General features: G+C 38.3%; 1 protein-coding gene and 1 long non-coding RNA gene across 2 annotated transcripts; both read right to left on the reverse strand.

The window, feature by feature from the left end:
* Positions 1 to 2,036: 2,036 nt before the first annotated feature.
* LOC117305330 lies at positions 2,037 to 6,502 on the reverse strand. The gene is made up of 3 exons (XR_004520665.1): positions 6,443 to 6,502; positions 5,430 to 5,570; positions 2,037 to 2,116 (listed from the first exon to the last, which is right to left on the reverse strand). It is a non-coding gene; the product is annotated as an uncharacterized LOC117305330 (long non-coding RNA).
* A 1,566-nt stretch (positions 6,503 to 8,068) lies between these two features.
* Positions 8,069 to 13,323, reverse strand: LOC117305186. The gene is made up of 3 exons (XM_033789993.1): positions 12,936 to 13,323; positions 12,229 to 12,319; positions 8,069 to 9,644 (listed from the first exon to the last, which is right to left on the reverse strand). The coding sequence occupies exons 1-3, from the start codon at positions 13,108 to 13,110 to the stop codon at positions 9,560 to 9,562; spliced, it is 351 nt and encodes a 116-aa protein (XP_033645884.1). The 5' UTR covers positions 13,111 to 13,323; the 3' UTR covers positions 8,069 to 9,559.
* Between the last annotated feature and the right edge of the window lie 1,748 nt (positions 13,324 to 15,071).

Below are 15,071 nucleotides of genomic sequence, written 5' to 3' on the forward strand. Positions count from 1 at the left end.
TTTCCTGTTGGGTGTTGTGTAGTAATATGCAGCCAATCCAATCAAGAATACTTGGGGCGAACCCCTTCTCTTTTAGATAAGTGCACCAGGTTCTTTTACGTGCATTACACAGCACACAGAACCAACGGTTTAACAGGTGTCCCCCCCCCCCCTCATCCGAAGGACATGTCAATAATGGTTAAGTGTCTTAGGCAACAAGTGTCACGACCGGGACTCGAACCCACACTCTGTTGTATATCGAAACATCACAGAGCTTCAGTCCGTAGTTCTTGTCCGTTTGGCTATAATGTATCAACATCAACAACAACAACGGATGCGTTTTAATCAGAAAGTTCATGGAGTATTAAGTTTCAGATAGTTTAGTTCGCTCTGAAATAAATCCTTCTTGCTTGTCAATCAATGTAAGCCTGATATGTTAGCGTTTCTGGGTCATTCAAATTCAAAGTTGGTAATTTGGTGTGTTTACTGAAACAGGATGATGTGAATGAATTCACTGATTTCCCAAAGCAATGAAGTTGGAATTTTCACAAGTAAACTCTGATCCAAAAACAAGTTTGTTCTAAAAAAAGACCATTGCTGTTACAACGACTTGACACTGGTGATCAATCAGTTTGTACGATTAGCCTACTTAATAACACATTTAGTCCCTGCTTATGTTACAGAATAAATAGGATACATGCTTACTGTTGATCAAAAAGACTGATCCTCTTATAACTTAAACTAAATTTGGCTTGAAACAAGAACTGGCACCCGAAGCAAACATTGACAAAATAGGGAGACCACCAACATAGGGCTAGCTGACTGAGTTGTGCGCCTGCGTTATTAAATACGTATTGGTTCACACCCTGCTGTTGTCAGTTTGACTTTTTGTTCAACCCCAAATAATTTACAATTTACACTGCCAGTTTCCCTTGTGGTTTACTACTTGATAGAATCTAAAATCATAACTTAAAACACCAATTTATACCATTGTTCCCCACATTCAACTTGTGTCTTTCTAGAAGTGTCATTAAAATGAAAGTATGAATGGTACAAAATCTTAGAACTGAACATAATTTGTTGAAATCTTAACGATTGAGCTTGGTTGGTGTGTAAATCTAAACTAGACAAACTACTGCAAACTTGATGTGATCTTTGAAAAAGCTACGTCACACACCCATACCTGTGAGCCACTTAAGCATCACATAGATACATGATTGTATACTAATTAATTTTCTTTCCATTATTTTATAGATATGTGCTGGCAGAAGGACTCCAGGAGAAGTACTCCCGACAGAAACCCCTCAGCATGATTCAACTTTAATTGGCAACGCTATGAAAAAGCTGAGCTGGAGAGTTTGATAAACCAAAACATTTATTGGTCTTTTTAGGACAGCACTCTCCAAGAGAATGAATTAGGAATAACTGGATAAGACAAATTCTACATGTAGCAACACATGTTTATTTTTCAGCTTAGCAGAAATGTGGCCATTGCAAATCACAGTGTGCTTTCTGCTTATGAGTTGATTGTTGTACTAAGCGTTGCCAGCAAAATGGCATAAATATGTAACTTTAAATACTCTTCTGCCAGCACCAATCGATAATGTACCTTACATCAACAGTTGCAATAAATGGACTGATTATTAGTAAAGGTCTGTTTACAAAATGTAACACTTCAACAAATTTACCTCATTGCTTTTTTGCACAATTTTAATATTGTAGGGGGACCCAGGACTAGGGGGGATGGCCGGGGATGGATCGGGGAAGTAAAATTGGCCATGGGTGATTGTCCAGCCTTCCTGCTACTTACTGCTTCACCGGACGGAGGACTTGTTTTTTGTACATCCCTGGCTTTCCCCCGGGGCCTGGACTACGAGGCAATATGATGATGTCAAAGTGCAGCCCCGTCAAAGTGTATATTTGTAAACAAACCTTTTTACAATTCATAAACAATACAAAAAAAGCCTACCTTAATATCCTAGTATTGAATAGTTTACCGAGTTGAAGTACGAGAAGCTTGTAGTAGAGAGATGATGAAGTGTTTGAAGTCATGATGAAGCTGCAATCTAAGTGTTCTCATCAAAGCCCTGGTGCATCTCTTGTGAAGAAACTGCTGCTCCTCACCATCTTAATGAACCTGTAAACAGAAATAAAGAATCAAGAATTGTATGAATTATTAGAGCCATTGACAGTTTGTTTTCAAGTGTAACCTAGTTATAAATAGTGTAGAGCATTTTTGTGTAAAAATGCCTTAAAAATAAATCCCAATTTTAAACTGGACACCTTAAAAGGCACTAAGGCCCAGGGGCATGAAGTATCAAGCCTGACACGTTTTTATGAACACTAATTCCTGTCATATCGGTGTGTTTAAAACGTTATTGTCTAGATTGTCACAATAAGCCTATTAGGAATAGCAGCTGCGCGTGTCTGTTACTGCCGACAACGGGTTTTGTCTATCTTCCGTGACCTTTTTGACAATACCCGCTGGTGGTCACGAGATATAGACAAATTGCATTGTCAGCAGTAACAGACATGCGCAGAGCTGCAATTTCCGTAAACAGTTTATATTCTTCTGAGCTTTTAAAATGCCTTGTTCAAACCTGTTTCTTAGATTTTTTTGTTGGAGAAGATATTCAATAAAACTTAAATTGAATGAAATTGAAAATGATTGAAATTTTGATTTTTTTAATAAATAAGTGAAGTGCAGTTGAAGGTGTTGTGTTTGCAAAAGATTGTCCCAGCAAAATCCTGGGCATGTTATTGATTGAAGTTAAGGCTGGTAGTAAAAAGGGAAACATCTTGGGGCGGTTCAAGATTGAAAGAAAGGGGGGGGTTGTAAACTGCAGGCTGGTTGAAGGGGTTATAACTTGGGGGCGGTTCAAGATTGACAGAAAGGGGGAGGTTGGTTAGAAGGGGTAAAAACTTGGGGGCGGTTGAAGACTGACAGAAAGGGGGCGGTTCAAGATTGACAGGAAGGGGAAGGTTGGTTCAAACGGGTTAAAACTTGGGGGCGGTTCAAGATTGACAGAAAAGGAGGAGGTTGGGATTAATGTAGGCCAGTTCAAGGGGTTACAACTTGGGGGCGGTTCAAATTGAAAAAAAGGGGGGTTAGATTGAAGTACAGGCTGTCAGTTAGCCTTTAGTCAAGGCGCACGCTGCACACCGGATAGCACGCACAACCCCAAAAATGTAACGCACGAAAAAAGACTATCACCGCGAGCGGCGAAGCCGCGAAGCGCCTTTACCAACTCGTTTGGGGTGCCTTATGTTTTTCTTTACATTTGCCAACAATTTTGGTGGGAGAAAATGTAACGAATTTGCATCAACGGTTCTTGTGACGTCATGCAAGTAATTGTGGTTTCTTATTGGCCAGCAACTCACCACGATAATGCATTATGCATTACATTTTCTCCCACCAAAATCGTTGGCAAATGTAAAGAAAAACATAAGGCCCCAAAACGAGTTGGTAAAGGCGCTTCGCGGCTTCGCCGCTCGCGGTGATAGTCTTTTTTCGTGCATTACATTTTTGGGGTCGTGCGTGCCATCCGGTGTGCCGTGTGCGCCTTGACTAAAGGCTAGCTGTCAGTGGAATGGGTTTCTTGGGGGCGGTTCAAGAATTAAAGAAATGGGGGAGGTTGGTATAGAAGGGGTTAAAACTTAGGGGCGGTTCAAGATTGAAAGAAAGGGGGGTTGGGATTAAAATACAGGGCCCAACTTCATAAAACCAGTAAGCACAAAAATTTGCTTAGCACGAAATTTCTTCCTTGATAAAAACAGGATTACCAATCCAAATTCCATGTGATTTTCAGGATTTAGCAAACAACAGCTAAATACCAGTATCAAGCAATATGCAACAAATGGAAATTCGGTTGATAATCCTGTTTTTATCAAGGAATAAATTTCATGCTAAGCAAATTTGTGTGGTTACTGGCTTAATGAAATTGGGCCCAGACTGATTGAAGGGGTTAAAACTTGGGGGCGGTTCAAAATTGAAAGAAGGGGAGGTGGGGATTAAAGTACAGGGGCCCAATTTCATAAAGCCTGTGTGCACAACAATTTGCTTAGCGTGAAATTTCATCCTTGAGAAAAACAGGATCACCATCCATGCAGATTCCAAAATAGCCCATTGCTCTACCCCACCAAGCTCCTGAACACCTGCAATCATTTTAATGTAGATTGCTAAATTTTCTGGTCTTATTTGTATATAAATATTAAATATGCTATGTCAGATTTTTAGTCCCAAACATTAAAAAATAGATTTGTTTGAGTGAATGGTATTTCAAAGAGTATCACCCACTCTAACGAAAAAAAGTTTAACTTTTACTTTTAATGGTCAGGAACCATGAAAAAAATTTAAACCGTTTCTTATAAAACACATAAGAATTGGTCACACATAAGAATTGGCGGACTTTTTTGAGCAATGGCTCAAATGAAAGCTTGTAACTTTCTTTACCCCCATCAAAATACCTATTGAGTTTTAAATCAAAGTTTTGGGGTCAAATCGGCCAAAAATCTGATATAGCATCTTTAACTGTTGGTACATTTCAGCCAGGCATTTGTCTTGGGATGTCAAATTGCCACGTGAGTTTCAGGATTTATCAGCAAACAACAGTCACAAGCAATATGCAACAGATGGAAAATTGGTTGGTAATCCTGCTTTTATCAAGTAAGAAATTTCATGCTTTAAGCAAATTGTTGTGCTTGTAAACAGACTTTATGAAATTGGGTCCAGGCTGGTTGAAGGGGTTAAAACTTGGGGGCAGTTCAAGATTATAAGAAAGGGGGAGGTTGGTCAAAAGGGGTTACAACTTGGGGGCGGTTCAAGATTGAAAGAAGGGGGGGTTGGATTGAAGCACATGCTGGTTGAAGGGGTTAAAACATGGGGGCGGTTCAAGATTGAAGGAAAGGGGGGGAGGTTTGGATTAAAGTACAGGCTGGTTGAAGGGTGATATATTTTGGGTGGTTCAAGATTCAAATAAATGGGGGGGGGGGGTTGGATTGAAGAACAGGCTAATAGTAGAAGGGGTTACAACTTGGGGGCGGTTCAAGATTGAAATAAAGGGGGAGGCTAGTTAGAAGGGGTTGCACATTGATGGTGTTTCAAGAATGAAGGAAAGGGGGGGGGGGGTTGGATAAAAGTACAGGCTGATAGTAGAATGAGTAAAGCCCGGTTCATACTTCCTTTAAATGCGAATGCAAAGTGAATGTTGACGTCAGAAATTCGTAAAGAATAATTCGCAGCAGTTCAACTCTGCTCAACTCAATTGCGAATATCGCTGCGAAAGGAGAGTTGTGACGTCAAATTTACGTCAAACTTTGCTTGAAGTATGAACCAGGCTTTACACGTTGGGAACAGTGAGGGGCAGCGTGACTGAGGGAAGCACTTGGATTCATGATCCACACACTGACAATCAAATTTATCACCAGAAGAAAATTAAGTTGAAACTCACCAGTATTTGCGGTAATTTCCTGAAGTGGAGCGTGTAATCACAACTTTCATCTGCTGAGGACTTCTTGCAAGCTGATGGTGTGGTTGGTAAGGAAATTAACCGTGTCTTACGATGTAAACAGCAAGGTTACTTCAAGGATTCCTGCAGAGGGGTAAACATTCAACAATTTGAGTGAAAAGTGGTTGTTTTGCATCTTTCATTTTTATTGTTATTATTATTGAGTTTACATTTCAACTGGGTGGACATTTACATGTAGTGGTAACCACTGGTCTCCTATTGGGTCAGATACTCCTAGAGCTATGAGGTTTGTTCCGCTATCATCTTCGATAGATAGAGGAACAAACCCCACAGTTCTACTCTAGGAGTAGGGTCCAAGCTCCATGGTCTAAGCAAGTACAGAGGTACAATGAAACCTTGCAAATGGCATGCCAGTTGGTGGCTGTGCGTGGTCCGCACACACAATTTCAATGTTTGATGTTTTTGTAAGGCGAATGGGTCACACAGATACATTATAGGAAAGTGTGAGTGTCAACTGCAATCACTCAATCAAACTCAAAGTAAACAATAATCAACAATTGCCATAAGTTTTTAAACTATGTTTTATGTGAATACTCGATGTATACTAGCTTTAAGTTTGAACTTCAAAGTTCAAGTTGAACTTGATGTAGATGTTACTACATCCACCACGCTAAATTGATATGATCAAATGCATGGTTCCTGAGTTGGGGGCCAGTAGTACCCGTAATTATTATCACAAACGCTACTGTTTCGTCCATCATGCATTGAATTGAATGCTATGTAATGTAATGTACTACCTTATCATGGCAACGTAAGTATATAGTGTAACAAAAATGACCAGCGTGAACGTGTCCAGACTAATTCAACAAACAAGTGAGTATAGTTCTAATCCCGCTATAAAAAGGGTGTTACCTGTGCCCCACGTCATCTACAGAGTCTAACCGCTATTTCCAGACAAACTAATCAACACACTAAGTAAACAAATCCTTACTTACCGGTCTTTTGTGATGAAAACATTTTGATGTTAAATCCATCGTGTGAGCAGACGACATGTTTACGAAGATTGTGCAGTGCACATGCGCGATTTCCGGGTACACAGCGCCCTCTCTCAGTTGAAAAAAAATAATTACACGAAAATAAAGACAGCGCCCTCAGCGTTGGACAAATACTGACACAAATTGAAGACAGCGCCCGCAACGTTGGACAAATATTGACATAAATTGAAGACAGCGCCCTCTCTTGATCTATTTTTTGTACACGAAACTGAAGACAGCGCCCTCAGCGTTGAACGAATAAATTGAGGTTTTGGGAGGTAACTTTAAAATAAAAAGATGGAAGCCCACAAAATTTGCCTTTTCTGAGTATTTTTACGACTGCAGTTTTGTTTCAAAACATCAAAATGTATTTCAAAGGCTTCCGTCGTGGGTTTTGTTTAACTTTCAATGAAGTTTGCCCCCCCCCAAAAAAAGTTTACCCATTGTTTTCTTCACCCACATTTTTTAAGGTTGTCTAATAATAAGAATTATGTGCGTGTGTGGGGGGGGGGGGTAAGGACTAGGGTTGGGATTTATCGATCATGTGACCCTCATTGACAAAAAGAGTTGACTTTGTACATTGTAGGTCCTTTCTGGTAGGCAAGACACTGCTCTGCGGTCACTTTTGGAATTGTTTTTATTTTGTGTGTAAAGAGTTACAAAAATAGGGCTGGTCTAATTTTTGAGACTTATCCCCTTTTTTATCTAGTCTACTCTCCCAAGCCTTTGCTTTGCACTTGATATGACGATAATGAATTAAGGATCCTAAAAAATCCCTCATAGTATTGTCACACTTTTTTGAGATAACAAAAAAAGACATTTTGATTAATTTTGATTAAAAATTACAAGTGGGAACAAAACAAATTGTAGCAACCACTAATGGGGCATACATACAAAATAACGCCAAATAAAATATAAACACTTAACTACAATTCGATGGATTCTGAGGCAGACTTAATGAGTTTTAATCACATTCCTCAGGGAAACATTACTGATAACAAACCTCTGATTACAACATTGCCAAAATACCTTTACAGAATTATCTTCAAACATCTTCAAGTCATCATTTTTTCAGCTGATACTTTAAATACTTTTATTTATTAAAATTCTTTCTTTTTTCTATGACTTTGACTTATTAGTTAACACTATAACTTACACATGGCATTTTCTGCATAAAAAGTAAAGAGACATTCACGGAGAAAGAAAACATCATAATTGTTCTGCTTAGCAGAACTTATGGCCATAAGTGCACTTTGTATGGGTATCATAATGTTGCCTTTGCACTGTGTCAAAACTTGTCTTCAAAGCCAGTTTTTTTGGCAAAAAGAAACATTAAATTTCTAAGGAAGATATTCCTCTTCAAAATTATTTTTCATAGAAGGACTTTTTAATCATCAAGAAAACAAAATTGCCATTATAGTGACCTTTTAGCTTCGAGTTGAAGAATCAGGACTTAATCTCATAATAATGAAAGAACCCGAAGTCTTTAAAAAATAACCATTAATATTTCAAGACAAAATTTCTGGAACAAAATCTTAACTGAGCGACTTTAAAGGCACTGGACACATTTTGTAATTGTCAAAGACTAGTCTCTTGGTGTATCTCAAACATAAGCAAAATAACAAATCCGTGAAAAATTGGCCTCAATTGGTCAGGTAAGTTGCAAGAGAATAATGAAAGAAAATCCGCCCTTGTCACACGAAGTTGTACGCTTTCAGTCAGAAGTATTTTCAAATACTTCAGTGAGAAATTAACTCCTTCTCAAAAACTACAAGACTTCAGACAGAGTTGTAACCAAGAATGTTTTATACTATCTACAGCTCTTCATTGTTCGTTACCACGTAAGTTTTATGCTAACCATTATTTTGATTAATTACATGTCCAGTGCCTTTAATATACCACACAAATAAAGGAGATTACTATTGAATATTTTGTCAAAAATTCCACTCCATATTTTTCCATATTAAGTGGAAAATAATTGTACGACAATGACATCTACATGTAAATAGGTTTTGAGGCTTTGCAATGTATATTTTTATCTAATGTACAACATTTTTGGCAAATACCCAAATGTGTCCAGTGCCTTTAAATCTGAGTGGGACTCTAAGATGGTTTATTCATTTCTAGCCAGTGTGGGCTGATCATCTCAAGAGGGTTGTTTATCACAATGATCTCAAAAGCTCAGAGAAATATCAGTCATAAAAATAGATGGCCCAATTTCACATGCGTCATTTATGAGTTTCAGCTATTCATCCTTTTTATTATCTGTAGGATTAAGCAAGTTGTCTAAAAGCAAGTGCTGAGACGTCACACATGAAAAGTTCAAGGCACTGTTTAAAAAAAGGGGGGTTGTGTATTTCAGCAAATCCAGGGCATGCCTTCAGTATATCTTAACTAAGTCTTGTCGGGCACGTATTAGGCCAAGACACAAGTCTAACGGGTGAAGTCTTTCCGGGCAAACTTTAACTCGTCATAATTCTTGTTAGAGCAAGACGCTAATTAAGGTCTTTGTTAGAAGCCTCAAGTCAACAACTCTTGTTAGGTCAACCTCAAGACATTCTGGTCGAGCTTTAACTCAAGCCCAGCATGTTAAGGGCAAAGCGTTACAGTTGTGCCAGTCTAGGACTATTGAGAGTTGTCTGTCACCCAAAGTTGCATGTCCAAACAGTTGTAGGCGCTGTTTGCTGTGGTGTTGTTGATGCTGGTAGAATAGATCTACGGATCGTAGTATGTATTTGCTTTTCCTGGTCCTTGCAATCTTAGGGTACATCGTCTCGTGTTTTGTTTTGTACTCACTAACTCAGCAACTCAGTCGACCCAAGTCATAAGAAGCCATAAGAAGAAGTTGTCACGTTGCCGCATGTTTGAGTCGGGCTCGATGTCTGACACACCACACAACTCTATCCTGCATACAGCTGATAAGCTCCTTCTTGTTGACTTCTCCTGCGTCTTCAAACAGGGTCTTTAGCATGGTCTTGGTGGGTCTTCAGGGACCGCGCCTGCCATGGGTGGGCTCCCACACGATGACTTTATAGGCTGGTAGCTCAAGGCGCAACCGGCACTCCTTGATCTTCTCGCTCAGTGGGGGGATGTTGCCATAGAGCTCCGGGTTGGTGATGTGATCCCTCCAGGAGACATTCTGTTCCATCCGTACAGTTTTGTACTGTTATGGAAGAATAAAACAAAAAATTAAGTAAATAAAAAATTATATTGCTTTAGGGATAAAAGTTGATCATTAGTAGTACATTCAAGGTATCTAACATTCATGTACGAAGCAAAACTCGATTTGACTTGACGGACACCAGAGCTCAATTTCATGAACTGTGCTTAGCTACTTGTGCTTAATGACGAAACATGCCTCTGGAATTATTTCAGATCTGAACTGGGCCTAATTTCTTAAAGCTGCTTTTAAGCACAAAAACTAGCTAAGCACATCAATTTTATGCTAACCAGAGTAAGGTTACAAGTCAAACAACCATGTCAGATGTACAACTTGTGACTGTTATACTCATTTATGCTTAGCTGGAAAATGTTCAGCAATGTTTTCTGCTAGGCACCTCTATGAAACTAGGCCCTGAAAATGTTAATACTTAACAATTTTGTGCTGAGGGAACCTTAGCAGAATACTAGTCTATACACACATTATGGCAACCATATTCTGGTAAGCATAATTATGTTGTGCTTAGCAACTTGTGCTTTGACAACTACAAGATGCTAAGCACAACAACATCATACAAGAATAAGGTATAACCAGCCAAACTACAATTTCACATGCACCATCGTTCTGCTCATTTCTGCTTAGCAGAAACTTTTTAAGCAGTTTGTTTCTGCTTTGGCAACTTAATGAAATTCGGTTGCTGCTCTCAAGCCTTTGCTGACTAGCTTTAAAGTGGAGTCCCATGTGGTGCCAAAATGACGCAACAAGTGTGACTCGTTTCCGAATAACTTCAAATTGGAGTCTTAAACTCTGGTATGAAATCAGACAGGTAGTCACCCTTCTTGAAAGCTGAGAAATATTAGGGGAATGTTATTGCCACTATAACCAGGGCTCAATTTCATAAAGCAGTCTTAAAGGCACTGGACTTTATTTGGTAACTACTCAAAACTTGGTAACTAGCCCAAATTTTCACATGTTTGTTATTTTATGGGATATACCAAGTGAGAATAATGGCTTTTGACAATTACCAAACGTGTCCATGGTTTTAAGCACAAAATGGTAAGCGCCACAATATTATGCTAACAAGAATTTGGTTACCGGCCAAACTACTATGCCCAGCTGTGTACAACTTGTGACTGGTATCCTGCTCATTTCTGCTAAGCAGAAAACTGTTTAGCAGCTTGATGAAGCTCATTGATATGTTTGTAAAATGCCCCACGTTAATATAAAAACTATTTTTCCCCTATTTATTATTATCATTTCCTGGCAGGAAAGTCTCTGGAACTAGTTATTAAAAATTATACCATACAGGGCTGACTCAGAAACAACAGCTGTGGTTTTTAAAAATAGGCCAAAATTCATATTCGAAGGCCGTGTCACCCTCCGATCATTCTAAGATGAGGACAAATTGTCTTTTACACAGAAAAAAGTTTCACCACACTTTAAAAACATATGACACTCACTCAGATAAAAAAAAAATTGTTATAAATAAAGGGCACTGTTTAAAACGGTTCTGCTTATAAAGAGTACATATTGAAGTCCTGAATCTGATTGCTGCTTTCTGTTTTCTTTGTTTTACTGCCCTCTTATAACAATAATCCTGTTATAAAGAGGTCTTTTGGCCAAGCCTTGTTATAAAGAACACTTTTAAGTAGAGGTTCTGCTTATAAAAAATACATTCTGCTTTGTGTTTCTTTGTTTTACTGTCCTCTTATAACAATATTCCTGTATGAGAAAGAAGTATAATTTGGCCACCCTCATTATGAAAAACACTTTTAAGAAGAGGTTATACAAAGAGTACATTCTGAAGTCCCAAATTTCATTGCTGCTTTGTGTTTCTTTGTTTTACTGCCCTCTTATAACAATATTCCTGTATGATTAAGAAGTACAAATTGAAGAGGTTATATAAAGAGTACATTTGTACATTCCGAAGTCACAAATCTCAATTCTGTTTCTTTGTTTTCTTGCCCTCTTATAATAATGCTTTTGTTCAGGGTTAAATTTTTTTTACACTAGATCACTGGCCCGAGCCAGTGATTTCAGTATTGTGCCAGGAAACTCAAGACAGGACAAGTCCGGTGGTCTTTTTTTCTTAAATTCAACATCTTTTTCAAATCGCATCAAACAGAGTCTACACCTGTTTGGACAATGGCCAATGGCAGCGATTTTGTTTTATCGTGAGGCAACTGTACTCTTAACTGCGAGAACCCCGACTTGTTTTACTTTTCACTGCCGCGTTTAATCTAACTTTGTTGTGGAAACAATAATAATGATAAGGACATGACTTCATCGACTGAATCAATGCCGTGTTTTTTTCTTCTCAGAGTTGATAAACACACGATAAAAGAAGCTTGAATAACCCGTTGTCATGACGATGGATTCTCAAAGGAGACAGGCTTTGCCCGAAAACCTAGGTCCCCTTCAGGAAGTGCAAGCCTCTCTTGCGAGTTGACAGCAACATTTTGTCATAAACTCAAATCTCTTAATTTGTCATACAATATTTCTGGTACATATGACTGACAACCTGTTTACACAAGAGAGCGACAGGTCACTCACACTGCAAGGAAACAAAATATTAAAGGGACAGTACCTTCTGGTCTTCAAGGAATTCGTCTCAAATAGACAACTTAAAGGGTGAGTCAGGTCATCATGGATTTTGGAGAAGTTTCCTTTAAAATCACCTAAACATGAGGGGAGGGGGAAATAAATAAAAAAATAACAATATTGTTTGATTTTACCAATAAAAAAAAAATTGAAAAAATCTACTCAGTGGTAGTAGAATATGTTACAAGACAGTTCTCTAAAAACAAACTCTACCTGGCAATTCTACCTCCACGAACACATGGCATTACCGCAACCCAAATATATATATTTGATCAATACACTGATGTGTGTACACCCATGCCAGTAGCCTACTGTCCTGTGGCAAAACTTAGAAAGCATCTCAAGACAAGGGACAACATTGGAAATAAAAGTACCGTAATTGCAGTCTAACCCTTTGGTGCAAAGATTAATTTTTGAAAAAGCAAAAAAAGAATATGTTTAACCGTGTTTTTTTCAAGATTTTCAAAAGCACCCCCTGTTGAACATCACCCCAAACGAAAGTTCAAGACTCGCCCTAAATAATCCAACGAGGGCGGTATATTTGGGAGTTGTAGTTTTTAAGTTACGACTGTTTGTAAAGGTCCAATTTGATGTGTTTTTGGTGGTCACTAGCGACCGCTTTGCGCACCAAAGGGTTAAACCAGGGTTAAAGGGAACTTAAGCCTCAATCCAACACTGAGCCAATTTATTTACCTGGGTGAAGAGAAGCAATTATGGTGAAGTGCCTTCCTCTTGGATTGGGACTGGGATTTGAACCCACACTGTGATGAGTCAGCCATGCGAACTCAAGTGCAATGCAGAAGAACACTCGGCCACAACAGGCCATGAAATCAGTAGAAAGTAAATGGCAACTGAATCCAATCCCCATTGAAATAAAAAGTTAGCGTTTAAAATAATGACAAATCAGTGTTTAAAAACTCCCAATAAAGTTTGAAGATGATGGTAGAAAACTTAACATAGCACTTGCTGGGGTGCTGTAGTTCTAAGGGAAGGTACGTGTATACCTTTGGCAATTATTCTAAAAAATGATTACCATAAAAACTTAATCAATAAATAGCACTGGAGAGCTGTTAAATTTAAAGAAATGGCACCCTTTAAAGAAATAAAGTTTTAGAGAAAGAAGTAATTTTTCCCCAACAAATTTGACTTTGAATAAGGCTTCAGGCACGAAGCCCTTCTCTGTTATCTGAAAGCACACAATTCTTTGCAACAAGGCAGTTTTTTTCTGTCAATATTTTCTTGCAACTTCGATGACCAATTGACCCAAACTTTTCACAGATTTGTTATTTTATGCATATGTATTTGTCAAAGAGTACTCTCACTCGGTTGGGACTCACCCAGTGAGATCACTCTTTGACAATAACCAACAGAATACTGTGCCTTTGAAAACCTTGAACTCTGGTGCCCCTCCCCCCAGAAAAAAATTATCTTAAAAAAAAAAACACAGAACAAGATTGTTTATGGGACATGGTTGTAGAAACACAGGAAGTTATCAATTCAGAAACTGACCTTTTGACTAAAGACCAGCTTGGTTGTAAGATATTTATGCATAGCAGTTAAGGCACTGGACACTCATGGTAAATAAACACTCAACAAAATAATTGTTGGAATAAAACCTTACTTGGTACTGAGTAATGGGGAGCTCTTGATAGTATAAAACATTGTGAGAAACAGCTCCCTCGGAAGTAACATAGTTTTGAGAAAGAAGTAATTTCTCACTCAAATATCTGAATTAAATAAGAGACCTCAGCTTAGGTCTCGAATTCAAGGCATCTGAAAGCATACAACTTGTGTTTCTTCTTTCATTATTCTCATGCAACTTCAACTTCATTGAGTCAAAATTTTCACAGTTTTGTTATTTTATGGATTTGTTGAGATACACCAAGTGAGAATACTGGTCTTTGAGTAATTAAAGGTGTCAAGTGTCTTTAAATCAATCGCACAACATCGGTATTAAACATCATTGTCATCGTTCTGTTCAGAAAGTGTCCAGAGGCTTTAAATGCTAGTGTAGTTCAGTAAACCTCTCTAAGGAATACCATCAGTCAAAACAGCTTGGCAGATTTAAGTAGATTCATTTAAATCCTATTTGCAAGAGATACATTTATCATGAAGATGCTTACAATTTGTTGAGAAAACATCATTTAAAGACAGGGTCGTAGATTTGCGAATACTCCACAAACTTATGGTTATGAAAACTTATTTGAGAAAATAGAATAAGCCATTGCAAACAACTTACCAACCAAATGGACCGACGGTATAAAAGCAAAAAGTAGTTAATGGCCTGATGTTTCGACCCTAGCAGAGTCTTTCTCGAAGGCTAAATGACAACACAACAAACATGAACAGGTTACTTATTTGGTGAGTAGCACTACAGCTGTTGGTTCTATAAACTAATATGGTTTTGATAATTGACACCAAAAACATTTGAATCTGAGAAATGGAGAAAGGTTTCATCATGAATTGTTTCTTAGATTTCTGAAGGTTGATGTCCGGCTGTGAATGTTGCGGCTAGGGCCAAATTTCATAGAGCTGCTAAGCACGAACATTTGCTTAGCATGAAATTTCTTCTTTGATAAAAACAGAATTACCAACCAAATTTCCATTTGTTGCACATTGCTTGATACTGGTATTCATATGTTGTTTGCTTATCCTGAAAATCTGGAAATCGTGGAAATCTGGTTGGGAAACCCTGTTTTTATCAAGGCAAAACTTTCATGCTAAGCAAATTTTTGTGCTTAGCAGCTCTATGAAATTGGACCCAGAGATAAGGTTAAGTACCCGCTGTTACCTCGCTATAAACAGGGATGGATTCAACATTCAGGAACA

Source organism: Asterias rubens, chromosome 22 (assembly GCF_902459465.1).
Source record: "Asterias rubens chromosome 22, eAstRub1.3, whole genome shotgun sequence".
Taxonomy (NCBI): domain Eukaryota; kingdom Metazoa; phylum Echinodermata; class Asteroidea; order Forcipulatida; family Asteriidae; genus Asterias; species Asterias rubens.

Excerpts from the sequence above, each read along its gene's own strand:
- LOC117305186 (XM_033789993.1), bottom strand. The coding sequence starts at position 13,110 with ATGGGGATTGGATTCAGTTGCCATTTACTTTCTACTGATTTCATGGCC. Across the intron at positions 12,320-12,935 it reads AATTGCTTCTCTTCACCCAG|GTGATTTTAAAGGAAACTTC; the intron begins GTAAATAAATTG and ends CCTCATGTTTAG. Across the intron at positions 9,645-12,228 it reads AATTCCTTGAAGACCAGAAG|TACAAAACTGTACGGATGGA; the intron begins GTACTGTCCCTT and ends CTTCCATAACAG.